Below are 23,485 nucleotides of genomic sequence, written 5' to 3' on the forward strand. Positions count from 1 at the left end.
AACCGAAATGGATTATCACGCTTCCATGGCTATTTCGCTGAAACATCTCTTCCCTTTTTTTATATTCACTATAAAATGAAGAATCTTTATGTACATCATGGGTTACATCGATGCTACCCCTCCTGCTGTATATGCAACTTTAGGATAACAGAGAACATTTTACACAGGATACAACACTGGGGCGAAAATTATTCCTGTCACAATGAAGCAGCATTGGGAAATCCCACATTTCTCAGAATTTATTCACCAATCACCACCTGCCAGCTTGATCATTCACGGGTATGACCGTAAGAGTAAAGCAACTCCTGCCCACCTCATGTATTGCAGACAGCAGCTCTAAATTCGAATGCCAAATGGAGCTGCCAATGCCAGTCTCCAATGCTCACGGGCTGGTGCCGATAATTAGATTACGGTCCAAATAGTAATAATGCATTGGTTCGCTGCCATATATAACTAGCACTAGTCTTCGAAGCGTCGGCGTAAAAAAGAATCCATAGGCGTTTAACTAATCCTTCCTGCTTGATCAATTAAAGTGCCAACTTGGTCTCCACATAATGCTCTTGAGATGTTCCCAGGCTCGAGCAAATTAAAGACCACCACTACACACGACACATAAGAATTAGCAACGTAAGTGGGTTTGGGAGGATGAGGGAGGAGTTGTTGATACAGGAAGCGCAAATCAGTATAAGAAAATCATTACAAACCAGGAATCCCATTCTCTTCACAGTACGTAATTGCCATCATGTCCATTGAGGTAGCCCCCCTCGAAACCACGTCTCTGAATGATATGTGATCCAGTATTATATTGCTGCTACCAGCATGGCTATCATAGACGCCATTAACAATGGTACCTTTAAGGAGTGCATCTGCATTGACTAATCAAAGAAAAAAAAACAAAACAGGCATCAAGATTTCATCCCGAACAAAGGCAAGGGCAGAAAATATAGTAAAAGCAGGCAGAGGGCAATACTCTCAGAAGCTCTCAAAGCAGCTGCTGTGTCAGTAGTAAATAGAGGATTCCCAGCACCAGCACCAACGCCACCAAATATGACAACTCTTCCTTTCTCGAGATGTCGAATGGCCCGTTGCCTGCTATAGGGTTCAGCTAACTCTGGCATTGCAAATGCACTTTGCACACGAGCTTGAACACCGTGCTTCTCCAAGGCTGATTGAAGCAAAACTGAATTCATAACTGTTGCCATCATGCTGACATCATTACATCACAAGTTAGCACATCACAAACTAGCAACAGGCAAGTTTAGGATTAAGACAGTACAAAGAGATTTTAAGCTATTATACATGCTACTGGGAAAGGCAAACATAGTTAACAGGACAACATTCAGGATTCGATGACTGAAATAGATACTTCAATGCAAATTCTAAGAGGACGGTGCATCACCCAATCTGGTATGCAGTAGGCCTCTCTAAGCCAGTAGCAGAAATCCACGATTCTCCACAAAAGAAATTACGACCTCCAAGAACAATCGCTATCTATAAAAAGCACACAAGAGTAAGCATCTTGTAATTTGAGTCTGCATTGCAGGACACCAGCAAGAAAAAGGATTTGGGCAAATACCTCCAGTCCAACACGGCTAGCTGTTGCTACTTCCTGAGCAATCTGCATAGCTACCTAGAAACAGAAGAAAGCAGCTTAGCTTGCATTTTTTATGTATCATCATTCCATAGATAAAAGAATCATCCAAATACTGAATCTTGCACCTTGGGGTCAATATTCTGGCAATTCCCAGCCAATGCAGAACCGCTGATTTTAAACACTACTCTCCGCCATTTTAAATTCGTCACCGGTTTAGTTTTGAGACTATTAGCAAAGGCAGCACTGCCAGATGTATACCTGCACATAGACGTTGGGATATGCAATCAGTCACACATAGCAAAATCATCAAATTAGCCATCTTAAACCATTCCACAACCACCTGACAATTCTTCTGTTTAACCAAAATCCAACAATCAATTTCAAATTTGCATCAATTTAGTATAATCGCAGAAAATCAAAACAAAAAACCAACCAAAAACACCAATAAAAATCCAAACCCTCACTCATCCAAAAACACTACCTTTTCACTTGCTTAACCACCACATTAGCATTCCCACAACTCCCTCCACCACCACCCTCACTATCTCCCCCAGCAGCAGCAGCAGCAGCACCACCACCACCACCACCACTACTCTTCCCATTGCACGCATTCCCCATGATCACCTCGATATGTTTAAACCAATGCCAACTACTCCCACTCCCACTAATCCTCTGTAACTCCACTTTATACCTCTTCTTCAAATTATCAATCTTATTCTTACACTGCTCCACACTCTTCTTATTATTACTCCCTCCTCTCTCACTCACGGCTTCCGCTACTTCCTCCCAATCTCTCCCTCTCAAATTCCCTCTATTCAACTGATTAAATTTCTCCGTGTACGCCTCCAGCAAACACGATATCGCCGTATCGCTCCATTCCTCTCTATCCTTCCTGTAATCTCGGTAATCGCTGGATTCTAACTCTGTGTTGCTGTTTGATTTCGATCTCTTATTGTTGTTGTTGTAGTAGTGGTTTTGGTGGTTGCGTTTCGAGGAGGGTGTGGCGGACGATTTGTCGTGATCGGAGTAGTAGTAATCGCCGGTTGTCGTGACGGAGGCGGCATCTGGGTGGCGCGTTGTAGGGTGAGGAGGCGGCGCGTCGAGGAGGGGGAAATCGTCGGCGGACATCGGAAAATAGGGTTAGGGTTAAGATTTCGATTCGGGGGTGGGGGAGAAGATGTTAGGGGAGACGACGTTAGAGGGATGGGTGACGGAGTGAGGGGGTTAGGCGGTTCGGTTTTATAATAGGGATTTGAGTCGCAGTTGGTGTAACGGATCCGTTTAAAACAAGAGAGGGAAGTAACGCGTTCGGTTAGTAAAGAGGTTAAATTTGATTATTAGGGTGTTAAAACTTCAAAAAGAAAAAAGAAAAAACGTTACAGCTGAAAACTGAAAATAGTTAAAATGTTGTTTTTATTTCTCTGTTTTAAATCTAACTTGAATCAAGATTGTTTGGTATTATGGTTTCTTTTATTTTTAGTTTTATGATTAAAAAATCAATTATTCGTTGATTAATCCGAAATCCAATAACCTAAGCCAAGTTTGATATGATTTTTATTTTTTAATTTTATTTATCTATATTAGGTTAGATAAATAAAAATAAATCAAGTTATTATTATTTCTTACCATTCATTAAATCATGTCAGTTTAACTTAAATTTAAGTATTTAGATTTAAAACACATGACCAAAACGTGAAAGAATCTCAATGTATTTACAAGAAATTGGTATCAAGAGCATAGCATTGTCATCGACACATTTACGACCGACGGGATAAGGGTAAGAAAAAAATTAAAAAATTAATTAAATCAAAAAAATTAAATATATATATTTTTAAAAATGATGTTGTAAAAAAAAACTTATTAGAATATTTAAAAAACCAACTAATTTGATTTTGGTTTTATAAATTTGAAATTAAAAAATCAAACTAAACCCAAAAAAACCGAGTTAAATCCGAATCTAATCCATTAAAAATTAAAAGAAAATCCAAAAAATAATATAATTTTTTATTTTTAATATAAAATCATTAAACCTAAATTGATCGGTTGATTTTTATTTGATTTTATTTTAGTTCTAATTTTTTTATATAAAAATATTCAATTTAGTTATTAAAAAATTCAGTTTAGTTATCGAATAAAAAATAAATTAGATGTTCGATCTTCGATTCATTTATATAAGCTTGAGATGACTGCGACGAGAACAAGTCTTAAATCTAACCACAAATCATTCACAATTGAGTTAAGAAAATAAATAAAATAAATAATTTCAACCAATTTCATTTTTGGCATATTAGGCCTTCAAAACTCCAAAATTACCTCATAGAAGAGGGTTTTGAACACTACAGAATGAAAGGTTATATATTATAGTGGCTTGGTGAGTGCTTTAGTTCTCACCAAGAAACCAATATAAACAGTTCCCCCAACGCTCTCTCAACACAAACTTGAAATACCAGTTGGAGGAGATAGGATAGTGTTTCCCTTGTTAGGGTATGTGAAGAAAGCACAAGAAGTAAAGTGACAGGACACCTAGCATCCAGTCATTAAGTGTATGGAAATCAGATAAGCAAATTACACAGCCGGTCGATGTTCAACTGCACATTAAAGGTAGGAGAAGAGGCAGAATTTGAGATAAGAAAGGAAAAATTGCACGTTCTATTTCCACGCTTCTTCGGAATCATTCTTCGTCTGCTGGAGATTGATACCCGTCATTTGACTGATCGTCATCAGATGATGCCTTCTTGGCTCTCTCGTTTCTTTCCTGCCACCTTGCCCATATCCACTTCAAAACAATGAACCCTCCAAGTGCATACACCTGAAAGCAGATTAGCTAATTCAATTAATTGAAAAAATAAAAATAAAATTACTGCATCTGCTGTCTTGGTTCACAGTAGAGTGAAAGGTGAAGAGAACTGGTCTCCTGGCAAAGGAGCTATGACCAGCACTGGCTGCTCCCATTACAAGAGATACGGACAAAACTAAACTAAAACCTTAGCATTCTATTCCTCTTGAAAAGAGGAAAAGACAAGCAACGGATAATTCTATTAGTTGCTTGAGACTTTTGAGTTACAATTCCAACAGAAGGATATATATGAAGATTATAAGGATTACAGCCCCACATCACAACATCACAAAATCAAATCACAAGTGTCTTAAAGATTATTTACACGGCACAATTAGGTGGGATCTTGTACAGATGTAAAGGGAACTGGAGTTTTCAAAGCAAGAAAGATTTAAGGAGGATGGAGAGGGAGTGGTGACAGGAAGTTCAACAGCATCATAAGTATATATGCATGCTAGCATACATATCAGCATACAAAGGTGTCTGTTCAAAAAAAAAAGAAGAAGAAGATGATTTGCCGCAAGAATCAATGACAGAAAATCAACATCATTGATTAATAGTAGCTAGAGAAGGTTGAAGATGGTGGACATGAGAAACTCAACAAACTATAGTACAGAAGTGAAAACTTAGAAAGGAAATTCATTAAGTCACTAACAACATGCCCAAAGAACAAGTCAGTCAAAAGCTAAACTAATTGAGGACCACTGGCTTCGCATAAATGACTATATAAGCTTCAAGTACTCCATAATTTCCATAGCCTGAGTGGAAGAGAGATGTACACTACCACTTTTTTCCTATCTACAGAAGCTCACGGGTTAGATGAGAATACCATAGCCTGCATTCAGAAATTCCCTTCCTTTCATACATTCTCTAACCTAATTTCACAATCACGTTAACTTCACTACCTGTTTGAATTAAGCTACCATATTCTCTCCTAACAATAACCATAAATTCATTCAGATTTTGTCATATAAATCCAAGGTTTCATTACCCAAATCTCAATCAACCCATAAACACTTTAATCCTTCACTATTTATCAAAGCAAACACCTTTCAAATGCCAACATTTACATTACCCAGCATAAGAGCTCGCTATCAGATAGTTTCCACTTTTGAATGGTAAATGCTTAGCATCCAGCAAGAAGACCATGCTGCAGAAACAAAATATCTTGAAAATAAACTTTACAAACTCCCTCGTCTTCTGTGATACTTGACCACTCTTGTTTCCTACATTTCTAACAATCTATGCCCATACACTGCAAAAATAATAATAATCAGAATTCCTTTCTAACTCATCTTAGCATATGATTTCCCATAAAACTACATGGAAATAAAAAGATCCCTAATTTTCACAAAAAAAAAAATTTACAACAAAACAAAAGCCCTACACCTCAAATTTAAATGCTATACGATTTTTTCCACTTTTTATAACACCCCGAGACAAAACACAGAAACATCAACAGACCTGCCAAATGATCACAGGATTATGAGTCCTTCCACTGCCCTCTTCAACCTCAACCTCAATCGATGAAGGAACTAAAGAACGAGTATTTGGGAAGCTGACAATATTGGGTTTCTGAATTCCACTCTCGTTTTCTCCTCCTTCAATAACTACTGCTATTTTCGGTTCCTCTTTAGCCAGAGGGACTGGCTTGTTAAAGAAAGGAACTTTGAGCTCAAACTTTGGAAAAATTGAAAACAGATTTCTGGGTTTTTGAGAGCTGTCTTTTTGGGTCACGATTTTGCTGTTTTCAGTTTCCGCCATTGTTTTCTGAGAGGATTTGGGGCGTGGAAGGATTGTTCAGGGTTTTTGGGGTTTTGTAGTTGAGCGGAGAAAGCAGAGTAGAGCACGTGATGAGTGATGGGAAAGAGGTAATATTTTAATAAATGGTAAAAAAAAAAATAAGATAATTACATTAACTTATGCATTAGATGTGGCTTTTCTTTTCTTTTTCTTCCACAATTCTTATATTTTGTGAAATATAATGTCAGCATCTTCGGTCAAGTCAAAGCAATGTTGTTTCTAATAATATTTTTTTTAATAAAAAACTTAAATGATATATTTTTTTAATTACAACGTTTTTCACCCGTTAATTTTATTTATATATTTTAAATTCAGTAAATTGTACCTTGTGTTGATTTAAGAGGGAGGATGAGTGTTTCTACATAACCTCTAGAATGAAACGAAATCTAATAAAGAGAATAGTTTTGTCAAAGCAAAGTAAATACAATAATAAATTATTATTATTATTAGCAGAGTTTTACTTGAAACAATAAGGGAAGTACTCACTGGTAAAAGGATTAAGGGATGCTTAATTCCAGGCTCTTCAACTTCAACCTTCAATGGAGGAGGGGCTAATGGTTTAGGATCACTGAACTTTACAACATCAGCTGGCTTATTACCTGTAATCTTCTCTTTCTCTTCCAACTTAATAGCATCAACATCAGCTTTGGGTGATAGGTTAAATATTGGAGGAAACTTGAACTCAAATCTTCGAAACACCAGAAACAAGCTCCTGGGCTCTTTTTCTTGGCCATCTTTCTTGCTCCTAGCCTTGTTGTTCTCAGCCATGGTTGTTAGCACAGAATGATTGGGTGCAATTTCTTTGTTTCTCTGGCTCTGTTTGCGTAGAGAAAACAAGTTCAGGACTTCAATAATCAGAGCGGGAGGTTTTGGCTTGGTTTCCTGAAGATACCAGGCCCGCGTCTCTGGTGAGTGTTGAACATTCCTATGCTTCTAGTACGATCTTTGCATTTCATTTTCATCTCTCTTGTCGGCTACACTTTTAATTATTATTTTTTCATGTTTTATTTATGAGTTTTACTAGTAGGATTAAAATCTTTTCCATTAGAGAGAGAGGAAAAAAAGGATGGTAAAAAAAATTAATTCCTGAGTTTTAAAAAAATTGTGTTTTCTCATGGTAACTGGCTCAGGCATGCGGTGCCACTTGGACCCGCGCTTTTTTATCTTTTAATTTTTATTTTAATTTCATCGTGTTCTTATTAAATTAATAAACAGAAGGGTTTTTTTTTATTTTTTATTATATAATAAAATAAAAAAATAATTGAAATTAGTAGAGTTTATAGATCGAATGGGGTCTATTCAAATTAATTATGGTTAATCTAAACTGTTTTTTTAACTTGTCAAATAAAAAAAATTACGTTGAAATAAATTAAATATAATTTAATTTAAAATCTGAATAAGAGTATTAAGTTTAATTTATTGTATTATATTTAAAGTGTTAGATAAATTTTTACTTTTTGGCCAAAAAGGAAAAACGAATTACTTATCCATGAAGCCAACTAATTACCCATAATCCATGGTAACATGTCACATGCTTTATGGAAATACCACGTGCCAGCTTCAAAAAACAACGTTCGTTCCATACCATTTTCGATGAAGCGAAAGAAAACTATAAATAAACAGAGCAAACCAGCAAGGGAAAGTACCACAATAATCACGCAATCTCTCTGTTCATTTCACTACCGTCAACCCACTGCTCTCTCTTCTTCTTCTTCTTCTTGAGATTCTTCGTATTTTCTCAGAAAATGAATCCGCACTTGAATCTTGAAGAGAACATGAGGTTGGCTTCAGTTCTTGAGCCATCAAAACCTGTAAGTTGTACTCAAGCTTACTTGCTTTTGCCTTGATTTTTGAGCTCTCGCTATTTTCTTTCTAATAGCTCAAGAAAGCTCTCTTTGCTTGTTTTGTTAATGTTATTTCTTGCTTCTTGGTTTATTTAACCGGTCAAAAATAGTACTTTGATTTCTTGATTGGTTACCAAGAAAATTCAAGAAAAAGTATAGAAGACAAATAGTGTTTGGGGTTTCTTAATCTTCATTGATTTGTTTCATTGCTGAGAAAATGTTAGGAACTGAGACGTGTTTGGATTCGTTGTATTCTTCTTTACTGTGGAGATCAAAAGGGAAAAGATTAAAAAAAGTAGCGGGGCTTAGCTTTCAGAGAGAATATGAGCTATGATTTCTTATATTCTTCTGATTTTGGATTTTGCAGAGTTTCTTTCCTGCAAGGACAAAGATTGTTGGCACACTTGGTCCACAATCTCGAACTGTGGAGATAATAACTAATTGTCTGAAGGCAGGAATGTCTGGTATTGCCCCCATCTGATCTTTTTTAACATCTTAATATTGAAAGCTCCCCCCCCCCCCCTCTATTTTTTTTGGATCCTTTTTTGTTTTTTGGCTATAGGAAATTGTCCAAAATTTATATCTGGCTTAGGGGAAATGCAGGTGTCACTTCACACTAAGAGTCAAATATTGAAAGAAGACAAACATTTTGCCAATCTTTAGTCTTTGATTTTCTTTGAGACCAAGCACGCTATAATTATAATATGCCTATTCTTGAGGGTTGATCTAAAATGCTTTTCCGTTTTTTTAGTGGCACAGTTTGATTTTTCATGGGGTGATACTGAATACCATCAAGAGACATTGGATAATCTGAAAGCAGCTGTCAAGAGTACCAAGAAACTCTGCGGGGTAAACTTATCTTTATTAGATTCAGTTTAAGCTATATTAATACCTAATTTAGCTATCTAAAGTTGATGCAAAGGCATGGATGGAAATTCGCATCTTACCGTGGCTGAATGATAACTAGATATGTGTTCCTCATCTTTACTTAATTTTTGTGTGTCTAAAAAAAGGTCAATTTCTGTGTCTTTTATATCCAAAAAAAGTATGCAGAACCATCTAATGCGTCTCCAAAAGTTTGAAGTTTGGATGTGTTGAAGAAGTACATGATGCATGTTGAAATGTATTCAAGTGGTTTTGGCACTTGACACAAATACAGCTCTCTTACTGAAGTGATCTCAACTTTGATAGCTCAATCTTTAATGTCCTTCAAGTCTTTCACCAATGCGCTTGAGATAATGAGATTTTTATTCTCCTTATGCTGGGTTTTCACTTTATTTAATAGCCAAATCTTATGACTTTCTTTACTGTCTAATTTTTTTGGTTTTAATCTCAGGTAATGCTTGATACTGTGGGTCCAGAGTTACAGGTGATCAATAAAACTGAGCGCCCGATATCCCTTCTGGAAGATAGCTTTGTTGTCCTAACACCAGATCAGGACAAAGAAGCCACTTCAAGTCTGCTACCCATAAATTTTACTGGGTTGTCATCGGTGAGTAACTGTTTTACATGCTGTATAGACTAATTCCGGTTTCATTTGGCATTTGCATCTATGTTTGGAAATGTTTGTGCAGTTTCTTTAAAACATAGCTATAGGTGCCTTGTGCATGTCTGCGTACGTGTCAAGTATTTTTGTTAACTCAGTTTCCTAAGTCATCCTTTGATTCTTTTGAATTTTTTGTAAGTCATTTTTTTTTTCTTTTTATGACATGGGTTCATGTCATCTGTCAATGCCTTTGTACAATTTCTGTAGCTGGAGTTTGGTATGGTCTTTGCAGGCAGTGAAGAAGGGAGACACAATTTTTATAGGTCAATACCTCTTTACAGGAAGTGAAACTACTTCTGTGTGGCTAGAGGTAAGTAACTTCATTGAGGCATGTCATGTCACCTACTTTTCACGCCAAGCATGCCTTTCACAGATCATAATCATATCACTTATGTAGGATGAGAAAGCAATTACTTTGCTTGCTAGCTGCCAACCCGTTTCAATTAAAACTATTCTTTGAACAAACAAGCCAGCAGACTTGTACTCGAAAGATAATGGCGTGATTCAACTTCCAAAAAAGAACATTTTCTTAATTCAATTTCATGATGATGCAGGTCACTGAAGTAAATGGCGAGGATGTTGTTTGCTTGGTAAAGAATTCTACTACCTTGAGTGGGCCACTATATACTTTGCATGTCTCTCAAATCCATATTGATCTGCCTACTCTCACTGACAAAGATAAGGAGGTGATTCTTTCTGCTTGATGAAATAATTTGTTGTTTTAATTGAGTATGATGAGATAATTTGTTGTTTTAAAAGAGTATACTGATACTTTGTTTCTAAAAAAATAAGAAATGATACCTAGATCACTACTCCTCTTACCTTATTATTATCACCAGTGCGGATCTAGGGAAGACAAAGTCGGTTCGCTCAGGTGGTCTTCCCTCCCTAACGTTCAGAGTTGTTCTGGTTTGAGAAAGGAGCACCGGCCGAGCACCCTGAATGAATAAGAAATGGACAGCAGAGGGTGTTTGGTGTTAACCTCTTCTCATTTCTTAACACTGATCAGTGCTGGCTTCCATCATTTATACTGGAATAAAGCCTCATTCTTCTTACCTCATATGTTACCCTAGGGAACTAACGCTTCAGAATCATATTATTGTTTTTATTAACGAGTAATTTTGGTGCCAACTATATGAAGGATTGGTGACATGCTCCCTTGAAAATTTAGTGCTTACTGCTATTGTGATATCATTAAGTGCTTTGATGAAATTTTCATGATCAATATCAGGTTATAAGCACATGGGGTGTTCGAAACAACATAGACATCCTCTCACTTTCATACACCAGGCATGCTGAAGATGTTCGTCATGTAAGGATTTTCCTGCTGAGAGTTATTGTCTGCTATCTCTTTTCATTGTAAACTAAATTGCTTTGACCTCTTCCCATCATTTTGTCCTTATCATTTTTATCTCTTTGTGTTTATCGAGGTTTGCTGCATCTATATTTTCCTCATTGTCCCCTTTATAGTATAAAATTAAGCTGGTAATGCTTTTATACAGGCACGTGAATTTCTTTCTAAACTGGGCGACCTCTATCAGACTCAAATTTTTGCGAAAATTGAAAATGTAGAGGTGAGCTTTGTAATTTGTCTGCTATCATATGCCATTCCTTATCGTACTGTGCTTAAATTCCATTTTAGGTTCCAACAGCCATAATTCTAATGTATTTCCTGCAGGGATTAACTCATTTTGATGAGATCCTTGAAGAAGCAGACGGTATCATCCTTTCTCGTGGAAATTTGGGGATAGATCTCCCACCAGAGAAGGTAGGTGTGAAATCTGATTGATGAACTTTCAATATGTGCAAGTTATCATAGGCACCTGTCATCAAAATATACTAGTCTGTTAGGATTTCTTGTTAACATCTGATATTGTAACACAACAGTCTGTAAGGATTGCATAATAGCAATTTATAGAAGATAAATGGGAAATGGAGAGTGCTACACTGCAACATGCTGTATCAATCTTTTTTTTTACGGGTTTACTTTTCATATTATATTTTTTCAAGTGGGACATCTAAGTAGCTTTTGGAGGCCATTAAAAGGTACGATTTCCTGTGATGCCAATCCTGCCAATGAGGATAGATATAAAAACCGACTGTAGGCAATTAGCATGTTGTTCCTATCTAGTTTGAGACCATCAGTAAACATGCATTTGCATTTAGGGCTTATTGAGTCCTGAAATGGACTACCACACAGAATCCAACCATACTGTCCTGCTATCTGCATTTTACAGGTGTTTATGTTTCAAAAAACTGCTGTTTTTAAGTGCAATATGGCTGGAAAACCTGCTGTGGTAACTCGTGTCGTGGACAGTATGACAGAGAATTTGAGACCTACTCGTGCAGAAGCAACTGATGTTGCCAACGCAGTATTGGATGGTAATTTTCAAAATTCTTGCGTGGATTGTGTTTCTCGGTTGTAAATTTTGTTGCATGTAATTATACCGTTCTGGACAATGAAGTACTAACTTCTTACACCAGAATATAGCAGTCTTGATACCTCATTTTTCTAGCCTTGCTAAGTAAGCTGAAAGTATCATATATTATGCAAACCACAGGCTAACAGAAGTATTTTAATGTGTTTTTCTGTTTCTTCAGGGAGTGATGCAATTCTTCTAGGTGCAGAAACCCTGAGAGGATTGTATCCAGTTGAGACCATCTCTACAGTTGGGAAAATTTGTGCTGAGGTAAGTTCTCTCTTGTTTTCATCGAGTATCCGTCCTTGCCTCCATTTTCTCTTGATATTTCCAAATCTATTCCCCTGATTAATTAAATTCCCATCTGCAGGCAGAGAAGGTTTTCAATTATGATTTGTATTACAAAAGAACTGTCAAATATGCAGGAGATGAAATGAGCCATTTGGAGTCTATTACTTCCACTGCGGTATTTTCATAATGTTTCAATTTAGCTTTTTTGCTTATTTAGTTGAACATTGTTTGCATTCCTTCCTTACAAATTGTTTATTACTTCCACTGTGGTATTCCTTCCTTTACTTATTTTTATCCTTTCCCTTTTATGGTTATCAAGGTCCGTGCAGCTATCAAGGTTAAAGCTTCTGTAATTTTGTGCTTCACTTCTACTGGAAGAGCTGCAAGGTTTTTCTTTCTTCATAGTTTTTCCTCTTAAGTTTCTTTTTCTGGCGCTATGTTTATTTGAATACAAATGCAAGTGATTAGGTATCTTGGAAGTCTATTTTGAAAGATTTATTAAATTGGGCAAATGAACTGTTGTTTAGATGACACGCCAATTTCTTCAGAACTTGAGACTTTCTAATCTTCCATGTATTAATACAGGTTGATTGCAAAGTACAAGCCCATAACGCCTGTTATATCTGTTGTTATCCCTCGGGTAAAGACTGATCAACTGCGTTGGTCCTTTACTGGTGCTTTTGAGGTATGTTATTGCTTAGATTGGTTATATCTTCTTCCAGTGCAGGGGATAATTTTCTGTTGAATTTGGTGCTCCATTGTTTCAACACCCCCCTCTAATTGAATTTGAAGCTTATCCTCTAATAATTTTCTGGCAGGCAAGGCAGTCACTCATTGTCAGGGGAGTTTTTCCTATGCTTGCTGATCCTCGACACCAAGTAAGCACGCATTACATTACATGATTGCAAGTTTATGTTTTTATCAGTTCCCACTTTTCTTCTTCTTCTTCTTCAGAATGACAAGATAAGAAAGGTCTTGTGGAATGAATTTTAGTGATCTAATATGCTATTTCTTTGAATTTTTCCAATAATTGATATTTGAGATGGAGGTTAAAGGTTAAAGGTCATATCATGACCATAATTTTCAGATATAGATTTTAATTCTCTTGGCATTCCAGCAAAGTGCCTTTGCATGCATTTCAAAGGACGAAGGGCAAATATGGGGTCTAGATGTAGGTAACCACTGACTATTACAGGGAAAATAGGTAGAAGGTATACAAAAATATAATCAACGCATTACAGGTTGTAGCTCTTTCACAGACCTCGGGTCATCTTGTGTCACTAGAGTTTTTACTCACCCTGTTTCACAGGGATTTTCAACTAAGAATGACAGGGGACATATCATCATGAACTTATTTTTTAACAAATGGGAACGTGGTTGGTTTTGCAGGCTGAATCTACAAATGCAACAAATGAATCAGTTCTGAAGGTTGCTCTAGATCGTGGCAAGGCAGCTGGTTTTATAAAGCCGCATGACCGGGTTGTTGTTTGCCAAAAGCTTGGAGATTCATATGTGGTGAAGATCCTTGAGCTTGAAGATTAAAGCCAATGTGCGTCTCATTTGGCTTGAAATCTTAGTTTTTGGCAGCTCCCATCTATATGCTATAAAATAAGAGAACACAGGCATGTGTAACCGAGTATTTAGTATGTACAAGGTAACTTGTCAAATGGAGGAGCAGGGGAAATTCAAATGGGGCTAAAGATATTTATGGTTTGATGGCATTTCTTGCCCCTCAACTATTAGGGGTTGTGCAACGTTAAAACATGTACTATTTTCATTTTTGAAGTATTATGTTTTGAATAAATATTATCTCTGTTTAATCTGCTCATTATCATTGATAAAAAAAATCCTAGTTTTGATAAAAAAAAAATCAGTTTCTAGTACTTTAAGTTGAGATTTTTCATTTGCCAATAAAAACTCAAATCCACATCCACTGTCCAAGTTTTTTGAGATAAAAGAAGCGTTTTTTAATTATTCTTAAACATGAAATATTAACAAAATTTCAAATAATAATAATAATAATTTGGAATGATACCAAATTTTGTTGAATCTTATCCACATCCACTGTCCAAGGAATTTTCGATAAAATTAAATAATCACCTAGTACACAAAGAGACACCGTATAGCAACTCTCATGCGACATTCTGCAAATGATCATATTCCTAAAAAGTCATGCCAAGTTGTTGAATCTTATCCTTCTATTTCTTTTACTGATCGAATTCCTAAAACGTTATTCCAAGTGCTTGAATCTTATCCTTCTATTTCCTTTACTGATCCATCAGGGCCAGTAATGTCAAAGTGTACTAAGAACACTTCATTGGTTGTAATTGCATAGGCTACACACATTACAGGTTTGCATGGGTTTGTCCTGTTCACAGTCGGGTTACAGTTAACGAATACACTCCACGAAGCTCCCCTCTTGCATCGCATGCAACATCCCTCTAGCTTGCTTCTAACCACCAAAAGGTCAAAGTGCCTCTGAGAAACGTAAATCTGCCGGGCCAGGACCCAATATCCCCTTCTGTTCACTAATCTTTCCAAGTCCAAGAGGTGGAGGAGGAGGAGGAGGCTGCTGCTCTGGATGTGCATTCTTTTCATCGTCTCTCCATAGGGTTCCTTGCCACTCAGGTGCTTGCCACTCGCTCTGAACATCAAAAGCAACCCAAGTGAATCACAAGGATAAGACATCGGAGAGCCAAAACACAGCGACAAGGATTAGAATTTTTGTTCATGGGCGGAGATGAGGCTATAATTGAAGGAGTTTACGTGTGGACATCCTTGGTAATAGAACACGCTAAGAATTCCCCTTGATTAGATGACATGAAAAATATCATTTATGCTGCATTGCATGAAGATGCGCTCAATGTAGCCTTCGCTAAAATCATAAATACTTGCCTCATCAATAGTGTAACCATCATGCTGTAATAGTGGGGTGGTAAGAGGGGGAGCAACATCTGGATCAGGCTTCTGAAATATAAATGTAGTATATAGGCCTGCAGAATGGAAATGCCAAAAGGGTGAGAATGTGTGAATAAAGTGATAACATAGGAAATTAAGTTGTAATTTCTGAGAAAATAAGTTAAATGCCACACCTAAGACATCATATGATCGAGGAAGAAGTCTCCCTCTAGGATCCACCAGGTTCAGACCAGCATTCATTATCATACCTGCAAATTGAGTTCTTTGAAGAGGAAAAAGCAGAAATCAGCAGTGCATATATAAAAAGGCACTAGAAACAATAAAAAACACACAATAATGCAGAGTCAAATACCTATTATCATCATAAAATTCTGTCAAGTTCTGAATTTCCACATACTCCAGACCAGCTTCCCTGGCCAACCTAGATGCACACAGAGACTCTAGCATAAGGATTTTTAAAGCTTAGCATAAAAGGTATATGATTAGGATAGAATAGCAAAAACACCCACAAAATTTCAGCCGGAAAAAAACAAGTTCACAGCAATCCATCCATGCTTCAGAATAAAAAATGTATGGCCAATTACTCAAGAGAAACATTGTAGGAGATCCAAAACTTCAGTTTTAGAAAACATTGAGTTTTCAATTAAACAGAATGGTCCCCAATGCCAGCAGCCCAGCATTATGACCCAATTGATATACTTGGAGAAATTGGGGTCTGACGCTTTTTCAAACAAAAAGGTTATATGTTGATAAAAGAATCAGCCATCATATTACATGCATCCTAATCCTTCCCAATGTTTACTTCTCTCTACTCAACCATCTTCAATGCCTCTTTTTGTCTTCTCTCTCTTAGGTTATCTTCTCCGTATGAGTCAACTAGTTACTACGATATGGAGTGAGATTCAGACTATAAATGGTGAGAATGAAATAGATTTCAGGCAACAACATCAACAATGGACATATAGATGACTTGGATGTATTTTAAAAATTTTATTTAGGCAATTAACACTTACTGGAATCAGTATTCCATTCCTTTCACACATCCTACTTGTCATGAGAGACATACTAGAATCCTCTGGTATTAGCTTTAGATTTAAGCAGACTGGAACACCAGCTGATTGAGATGAGGACACTCAGAAGCAGAGCAATGGATTGCTCAAGATAGAACAAAGAAAGAAACAGAAGGGGGTAGGAAAAGAATGTGTAATGGGGTTAGGTGAGTCCTTAAACCCAACTCTTTTATCTCTTAAAAAAACTACATTCCATAAAAACTCCTTTGCGTAGCGTTATCAAGTAAGTCATTTGTGCTGGCCATAGAATGGGTCCACATAAAACGCAAACATGGAGTTGCATCAGAAACTCATTAGGCAATATAGAGATTACACTAATTAAAGCAATTTATAATGAAGGTGAACTCATGACAGGTTATGAAGAAAGGAGTCAACCTTATCAAGCTTGGAAAATGTACCAAGCAGTGGGTTTCTGCAGAGATGTCGTGGGCAAATTTTAACTGGTACTTCTTCCCAAATAATGGAAACCTGGTTTTAATAGAAGGGGGGGAGGCAAATCAGAACAAAGCTATCCAAGAAAAAAATGAGGGAATAAGCTCATTTCTTAAACATGTATATACTTCTCTTCCTCTACTTCAAAAGTGATCATGTAGCTTTCTGATCGAATGCAATTGGGAACAATGTTTGGCTTCATGCTGCCGCTTCTGTTGTGGTATGCTTCAACATTCTTCTGGTACTTTGCCCTGCATGGATGGAACGTTAAAAACACCATCTAAAATTCCCTTTTTTCTAAAAGAAAAATCTCATACAGAGTTTCAAACTTGTGATTAGTATAAAGATGGAAACTGCAGCCCAGATATACAAAAGTTCACAGTCCAGGCACAAAAAAAGTTTGAGATGGAATGAATCGGAGATCAAGAAGCCATTTAAGTCGAGGAAAAAAGCTTGGAATTTTTTAATATGTACATTCTGGAGGAAGAAACACCACCAACGACCACAGCAATAGTCGTTAAGATACTTCTGTTCTGTATGGAACAAGCTAAAAAAGAATTTCAACTTTAAGCTATTCAATGATTCACCTGTGCAATTTCATTATTCAAACTACTATTAAATAAAGGCAATTGACATGGAGAAAACCAAATCCCACTAAAAGTTTTCCATTGGTTATAGCATGAACCTTGTTCTGGGTAGAAAGAATGATGTGTAAGTAAATCATCCAGCAAAGATTTATTCAAAATTGCTATCAATACCTGAAAGAAATATCTAGATTTAAATAATCCATCCGGATATGATAATCAACAAACTAAAAAGAAGCAAATTTGTAACATACAGATTCGCACATGCAGAAGCACAAACACACAGAGAGAAAGGCATCATTTCTTCAATGATCATTTATTCATACCATATGGTAGATGAGTCAGGAGTAATACCAAAAAAATAACCCCCCGGTTTAAGCAACGACGCCACATTATGCAGAAGCTTCCTTGCACTCTCCTCGGTCTCAAAACACAACTGCAAAAAACAATTATAACAAAACATTTCTCACTTAAATATTCCTCGTAAGAAAAAAAATCATTAACATTCTTAGCAACTTCAAACCTGCAAATTCTGCAAACAGCAAACTAAATCAGCTTGATTGGCCTTTTCCTGCAACTGGGTTTCAAAATTTTCCTGTCAAACAAAAAACATTTTGAAGTCAAGCTGGTGAAAAACAATGTGCAAAATAACGTAAAAAATAGTATATAAAAAAAAGGACATACAGAACAAGGGTCGGCTTGAAAGAAATCAGCAGTGTAATTTTTCTTCAGACTCTCCCATGTTTCTTTTACTTCACTTATTCCTGATGATGCTACATCTACGCCATTAACATTAACATTATCGTTAATAAAATACCAAAAAATAATACATTAATTAATCTGTATATGAAAGAAAAAAGAAAAACAGACCGATTCCAATGTAGTGAGTGATTTGAGCAGCGTCCCATTTCTCTATGTCCACTCCTCCTCCACAATACAAATCACATACCTTCACGTGTAACACCAGAAAACAGAAAATCCAAATCAGACAAATATGTGTGTGTGTGCGTGTGTGTGTGTGGAGAGAGGGGTTAGTGTTACTGACAGTGGCATAGGGGTGGGCAAAGATTTTAATGATGGCAGATTTAGCGAACTCGTAGAGTCGATGGTGAGTTGACTCAGTTCTCGTTATCGGAAACCCGCTCATCCTCTTCGATTTCTTTTGAGCTTTCTCAATTTTCCGATGAAAATTCTCGAAATGGAGCAGGGTTTAATTAATTTGTTCTTTTTTATTATTTATTTATCTTTTCCCTCAGGGTTTAAGGTTGGGCCCGACTTGAAGCCCATAAGAGTCAATCGAAGACGCGGAGTCGGTGTGATATAGGACGTCGTGTCGTTGGACCAGGACTTGTGTTCTGTATTGTTTTTGTTTTTGTTTTTGTTTTTTTAATGATGGTATTCACTGTTTAGGATATGGTTTGGTTCATAATAATTTTACTTAAAATTTTGGAATATAATTTGGGTTTGATTTCAAGTTAAATAGAGTCGATAAAATCTAATTAACCCAATTCAAACCTATTAGACTAACCTAATTCGCTGCTCAAACAAATATTGATCATAAAAGTCCATTGATTTAACCTACATGTTAATTATAATAATAATAATTATGCAGCACATAAATTTGTTCATGTTCAATAAAATAAACAATGAAAAAAATGATATAAATAGACCAGTATATTTCACTAATAATTCCTTTTGTTTGGTAAAAAATATTCCAGCTCCTAATATTATTCAAATATCCTGTGTTTATTATTTTATAAATATTTCAACTAATAGTAACTCTTGAGTTTTTTATTTTGTTTTTTTAGCTTGTTAAATGCATTTCAAATAATGTTTTATTTTTTATATTTTTTTATTGCTTGTGAAAAATCAACTAATAATTTCTCTCAAGCGCCTTAATTTTTCTCAAATAATATTTTTTTTCCAAGTGTTTTATTCTATTTTTCTACTCCAACAGGGAAAAAATTGTTTTTAGCAGAAGTTTGGTGAAGTTTTATTTGTCTACCCTAATTGAAAAGTGGTGATAATACTAAAAGGAAATATTTTTTATTTTTTAAAGTGATAAAATAACTATTCTCTAAGATGTTTTTCTTTTTTCTGCTTTTTTATTGTATGATATTCTATAAGTATTTTAATTTAGTTATTAGGAATACTCTTATTAGTGTCTAATAAAATAATATACTCTTATTAATATTTATCAAACCTAACTCATCTTGATAGGTTAAGGATCCAAATGATTCAAGATTTTGACCGAGTCTAAAAATAATTAACCTAACCTTGGACATGTCGGGTCAACCCATGAACTGGGTGACCCGGTGCCACAGACTGGAGAATTTTTTTAAAAAACAAAACCAAAAAATGAATCTACAAATAACTAGCCTGACATATCTTTATAGAGCTGGAATACACCTAGACTCCCTGTTTTTGTTAGAGATGGAAGACATTTGCTTGTGTAGGTGTTTCCCGTAACAGAGTAATTTTTTTTCTTAACAGACAAAAAAAACCAATTCATAACCTTCCACATTTTTCTAGAGGCGGAACAAATTTTTCTGTGTGGGTGTTCCACGTAACAACGTAGTGTCCAATAGAGTTTTCGTGGAGAAGCTAAAATGGTAAAAAACAGAAGGTTCGGGAAGCATAAGGGTTGTACAGGGGGTTAATTAGATGTTTTCCTTTTGTTTGGTTTAAGATTATATGCGTTGTCGGTATATCATCTTTTCATTCTTGATAATTAATTTATTTTAAAATTTATTATATAAATAAAAAATAAAAAAATTTAACATCCGATCGAAAATCTATTAATATACATACTTTATATTTATACGAAAAAAAATTCTAATATGAGAAAAGAATTTTTTATGATATAAATATTTAAACTTAAAATAAAAAGATAATATAATTTATATTCAAATGAATTATTTTTTTATTTTAAAATATTAAAATTTAAAATATTTTTTTTTAATTTTTTCAAATTATACCAAGTTAAACTGTATTATATAACTAAAACCTGATCTCTTAACTGGATCAACTTAGGCTCTTATCCGGTCAACCCGGAACAAGTTTAATAATTATTCTCTTATTACTATCTAATAAAACAATAAGAATAAAAGGAGTAAATAGAGTGAGCGAGAGACAGTGATGATGAGGCGACAGCCAGAATTAGAGAGCGAGACGCTAGTGGAAGCGGCGCTAAGGGTACTTAACACAGGGGACCCATTCGAGAAGGCAAAGCTAGGCGATTTAGTGGCTTCTAAATGGCAACAAGGGTCCATTTTTCAGGCTTACAACCCTTCCCTCGACTTCCCCGTACCCGATCGCCCCGCCAGGCTCGCTAATGTAACGCACTTATGTGTTATACTTGGTGTTTCTGGATGCTTATTAAATGTTCGATGATATGACTAAGTGAAAAGAAATGTGGTGCAGGTAAGGTTGGTTTCACCAAGTTTGATGCCAAAGCTTGGGAAAGCTGGTAGCTTGCAGAGTAGGCAGGCTATTGTGCATAGTCTTGTGCATACTGAAAGTTGGGCTATTGACTTGTCTTGGGTACTCTCTCTCTCTCTCTGGCTTCATAATTTGGTGTTGTTATTGTATTTATGAAGGAGATTGTTGTAGGATATAATTGCTCGGTTTGGTAAGCAAGAGGGAATGCCAAGAGAGTTCTTCACGGATTTTGTGAAGGTTGCGCAAGACGAGGGCAGACACTTTAATCTTCTTGCAAAACGGCTTGAAGAATTGGGTTCTTCTTATGGGGCTTTACCAGCTCATGATGGCTTGTGGGACTCAGCCATTGCTACTTCAAAGGACCTTTTAGCTCGTTTGGCAATAGAGCATTGTGTTCACGAGGTGCGTGATTGTTTTTTCACTTACTCTCTGCCTTGTTTGAAGATTTTTTTTTTTGTTAATGAGCACAGTGGCCAAAACAATTTTGCAAAATAGCACACATAGAAATTTATCTGTGAAAATAGCGAAGTTCATTGAGACGTGTATGTGTTAGATGTGCGTCCAACTCAAATTTAAAGGTTGTGCATGTTATTATCTGCTTAATTACGGGCCCTTGCAATTTTAAGCATGTGCATGTGACCCATGCGCTATCTTTAAAGACATGTGCAATAAATTTTGCCATTTTCATGATTAAGTTTCTAGCTGGGTTATTTTGTTAATGTGAGCTAAAAAAAAACCTCGTTTTAATGGAATGCAAGTAGCATCAACATCAAAAGTTGAAATTGCTTCCAATTTATTGTTTTTTATGGTGTATAAACGCACAGATTTGTATTTCTGATAAAGAAGTTCCTTTTGTTTTTTGAAAAAGTATATTTTAGCTGAAGTAGATTCGACAATTTTATTGAAGTGGTCTACATGACAAAACTTATGGATCATACGGACAAAGGTAAACATATATTCAAAATTTTATGCAAAACCTGAAGTTAACTTTAGCCTTATATTATCCAATTATCACATTTATGTATGCTGCTTGATTTATTGATTTTGGTTAACATGCAGGCCAGGGGACTTGATGTGCTGCCAACAACCATATCTCGATTCCGCAATGGAGGTGACAACGAAACAGCCGATTTATTGGAGACAGTAGTTTATCCAGAAGAGATAACCCATTGTGCAGCTGGAGTGAAGTGGTTTAAGTATCTATGCTTGAGGTCTAAAACTCCAGCTTTAAGTAGAGACAGCTTGTCATCTGAAGAAAATGGAGACAAGGAAACTGAAATTTCTACGGAGGGGAATGAAGAGGTGATTCAGAAATTTCATGCTATAGTGAGAACACACTTCAGAGGACCATTGAAGCCTCCCTTTAACGAGGAAGCAAGGAAAGCTGCTGGATTTGGTCCTCAATGGTATGAACCTCTAGCTGTCAAAGAGGTCCAGAATAATCCTAGTACTTGAGGCTATGTTTGTTTCTTGAAAAGTAATTTTTGAAAATTATTTTTTAAATTTTTCTGTGTTTGTTTGTCATTAGAAAAGGTGGTCAACGGAAAACACTTTCTGGTCAACGAAAAACACTTTCCAGTCAAAGAAAAATTTGACTTGGTTTTCAAGAAAATATTTTCTTTTTTGGCTGTGTTTATTTTTCGGAAAGCGGTTTCCGGAAAATCACTTTCTAAACTTTCATGTGTTTATTTGCTATTAGAAAAGTTGGTCAATGAAAAATACTTTCCAATCAAAGAAAAATTTGGTTTGGTTTTCAGGAAAGTGTTTTCCTTGAAAATTTGGGCGGAAAACACTTTCCAGAAGTTATGAAAAATTTAGAAATATCATTATTTGCTGATTATATCAAATTTGATCCTCAAACTTTTGATTGTTATATATATTTTGTTTTGAATATTTATTTTTTAATTTCATCTCTTAAAATTTAATTTTTATATTAATTTTAGTCCTTATTTTTATAATTGTTATTTGCTTTTTCCTTATCATTTTTTTATTGAAATTTTTTATGTATCAAATTTGGTCCTCATTCTTTTAATTGTTACTTATTTTATTTGAAATAATGTATGAAATGTTAATTATTATTATTATTTTAATTTCTTTATCTTTTAATTTTTTTTATTTTTTATTTGATCTCTGTTATTTTGATTATTATTTATTTTATCTGAGATAATTTATGAAATTATATTTTTTTTCAATTTTATTTTTATTCAACTTTTTAATTTATAAGATTTGTTCCTTATTATTTTAATAAACTTGAAAAAAATAAAATATTAATAAGTTTTTTTCTAACTTGTTTTTCATAACATAACTAAATACTGGAAAATATTTTTTAATTTATTTTTAATTATATTATTAAACATTGAAAAATACTTTTTTGAAATTTATTTTTTAAAAATTTATTTTTTAATAAAATTATTTTTTAGCAAATGAACAGGATGTAATTCACATAGCAATGTGCTGAGGATAGTGATTCTGTTTCCAAAAATTCCTTTGGACTGTAGCAAACACGTATTTCAAGTCTCATGTGCCCTGACCCTGATGTGGGATTAAAGTTAGACTTGGGATTTGGGAACAGACATGAACGTTACAAGAAACTGAAATTAAAAATAAATTTTAAAAACTATTTTTTTTAAGTAAAAATTATTTTAAAAAGTAACCTTTACCTTACTTTTAAGAAAATATAAGTTGAGATCTAACAAGTTTGGTTT

General features: G+C 35.3%; 5 protein-coding genes across 6 annotated transcripts; 2 read left to right on the forward strand and 3 right to left on the reverse strand.

Annotated features, from left to right (window-relative positions):
• Positions 1-32: 32 nt before the first annotated feature.
• On the reverse strand, positions 33-2,846 carry LOC133697220 (uncharacterized). Its single transcript, XM_062119656.1, has 7 exons — positions 2,076-2,846; positions 1,720-1,852; positions 1,577-1,630; positions 1,400-1,491; positions 971-1,206; positions 705-875; positions 33-599 (listed from the first exon to the last, which is right to left on the reverse strand). The coding sequence occupies exons 1-7, from the start codon at positions 2,720-2,722 to the stop codon at positions 502-504; spliced, it is 1,431 nt and encodes a 476-aa protein (XP_061975640.1). The 5' UTR covers positions 2,723-2,846; the 3' UTR covers positions 33-501.
• A 1,089-nt stretch (positions 2,847-3,935) lies between these two features.
• LOC133696360 (uncharacterized) lies at positions 3,936-6,297 on the reverse strand. The gene is made up of 2 exons (XM_062118532.1): positions 5,895-6,297; positions 3,936-4,403 (listed from the first exon to the last, which is right to left on the reverse strand). The coding sequence occupies exons 1-2, from the start codon at positions 6,192-6,194 to the stop codon at positions 4,266-4,268; spliced, it is 438 nt and encodes a 145-aa protein (XP_061974516.1). The 5' UTR covers positions 6,195-6,297; the 3' UTR covers positions 3,936-4,265.
• A 1,535-nt stretch (positions 6,298-7,832) lies between these two features.
• Positions 7,833-14,138, forward strand: LOC133696001 (pyruvate kinase 1, cytosolic-like). Its single transcript, XM_062117997.1, has 16 exons — positions 7,833-8,044; positions 8,445-8,541; positions 8,829-8,926; positions 9,414-9,569; positions 9,856-9,933; positions 10,178-10,309; positions 10,855-10,935; positions 11,126-11,197; positions 11,302-11,391; positions 11,861-12,005; positions 12,225-12,313; positions 12,414-12,509; positions 12,654-12,721; positions 12,920-13,019; positions 13,153-13,212; positions 13,724-14,138. The coding sequence occupies exons 1-16, from the start codon at positions 7,979-7,981 to the stop codon at positions 13,874-13,876; spliced, it is 1,581 nt and encodes a 526-aa protein (XP_061973981.1). The 5' UTR covers positions 7,833-7,978; the 3' UTR covers positions 13,877-14,138.
• Positions 14,139-14,399: 261 nt separating this feature from the next.
• LOC133696341 (mRNA cap guanine-N7 methyltransferase 2) lies at positions 14,400-18,535 on the reverse strand. 2 transcript variants are annotated; one of them, XM_062118514.1, is made up of 11 exons: positions 18,385-18,535; positions 18,210-18,288; positions 18,024-18,112; positions 17,863-17,934; positions 17,666-17,775; positions 16,884-17,006; positions 16,699-16,791; positions 15,606-15,674; positions 15,427-15,515; positions 15,230-15,327; positions 14,400-14,978 (listed from the first exon to the last, which is right to left on the reverse strand). In XM_062118514.1, the coding sequence occupies exons 1-11, from the start codon at positions 18,484-18,486 to the stop codon at positions 14,802-14,804; spliced, it is 1,101 nt and encodes a 366-aa protein (XP_061974498.1). In that variant the 5' UTR covers positions 18,487-18,535; the 3' UTR covers positions 14,400-14,801. The 2 variants fall into 2 exon arrangements, with proteins under 2 accessions (XP_061974498.1, XP_061974497.1); XM_062118513.1 differs by having other exon boundaries at positions 18,024-18,118.
• A 1,848-nt stretch (positions 18,536-20,383) lies between these two features.
• Positions 20,384-22,392, forward strand: LOC133696343 (uncharacterized). Its single transcript, XM_062118515.1, has 4 exons — positions 20,384-20,675; positions 20,763-20,882; positions 20,952-21,182; positions 21,840-22,392. The coding sequence occupies exons 1-4, from the start codon at positions 20,478-20,480 to the stop codon at positions 22,233-22,235; spliced, it is 945 nt and encodes a 314-aa protein (XP_061974499.1). The 5' UTR covers positions 20,384-20,477; the 3' UTR covers positions 22,236-22,392.
• The last annotated feature ends 1,093 nt before the right edge of the window (positions 22,393-23,485 follow it).

The sequence above is a fragment of the Populus nigra genome, chromosome 6 (genome assembly GCF_951802175.1).
Source record: "Populus nigra chromosome 6, ddPopNigr1.1, whole genome shotgun sequence".
In the NCBI taxonomy this organism is placed as follows: Eukaryota; Viridiplantae; Streptophyta; class Magnoliopsida; order Malpighiales; family Salicaceae; genus Populus; species Populus nigra.

Bases quoted from the DNA above. Each gene is read 5' to 3' on its own strand.
- LOC133697220 (XM_062119656.1), bottom strand. From the start codon at position 2,722: ATGTCCGCCGACGATTTCCCCCTCCTCGACGCGCCGCCTCCTCACCCT. The intron at 876-970 runs GTATTGCCCTCT...TTCTTTGATTAG, and splicing joins TGCTTTGAGAGCTTCTGAGA to TCAATGCAGATGCACTCCTT. The intron at 600-704 runs GTTTGTAATGAT...TGTCGTGTGTAG, and splicing joins TGAAGAGAATGGGATTCCTG to TGGTGGTCTTTAATTTGCTC.
- LOC133696343 (XM_062118515.1), top strand. From the start codon at position 20,478: ATGATGAGGCGACAGCCAGAATTAGAGAGCGAGACGCTAGTGGAAGCG. The intron at 20,676-20,762 runs GTAACGCACTTA...AATGTGGTGCAG, and splicing joins GCCCCGCCAGGCTCGCTAAT to GTAAGGTTGGTTTCACCAAG. The intron at 21,183-21,839 runs GTGCGTGATTGT...GTTAACATGCAG, and splicing joins TAGAGCATTGTGTTCACGAG to GCCAGGGGACTTGATGTGCT.
- LOC133696360 (XM_062118532.1), bottom strand. From the start codon at position 6,194: ATGGCGGAAACTGAAAACAGCAAAATCGTGACCCAAAAAGACAGCTCT. The intron at 4,404-5,894 runs GTCTGTTGATGT...ATCTGCTTTCAG, and splicing joins ATCCTGTGATCATTTGGCAG to GTGTATGCACTTGGAGGGTT.
- LOC133696001 (XM_062117997.1), top strand. From the start codon at position 7,979: ATGAATCCGCACTTGAATCTTGAAGAGAACATGAGGTTGGCTTCAGTT. The intron at 11,198-11,301 runs GTGAGCTTTGTA...TATTTCCTGCAG, and splicing joins CGAAAATTGAAAATGTAGAG to GGATTAACTCATTTTGATGA. The intron at 12,510-12,653 runs GTATTTTCATAA...ATGGTTATCAAG, and splicing joins AGTCTATTACTTCCACTGCG to GTCCGTGCAGCTATCAAGGT.
- LOC133696341 (XM_062118513.1), bottom strand. From the start codon at position 18,486: ATGAGCGGGTTTCCGATAACGAGAACTGAGTCAACTCACCATCGACTC. The intron at 15,675-16,698 runs GTTGACTCCTTT...GTGTGCATCTAG, and splicing joins CATTTTCCAAGCTTGATAAG to GTTGGCCAGGGAAGCTGGTC. The intron at 14,979-15,229 runs GCAAGTATTTAT...TTTGATGTTCAG, and splicing joins ATGGTTACACTATTGATGAG to AGCGAGTGGCAAGCACCTGA.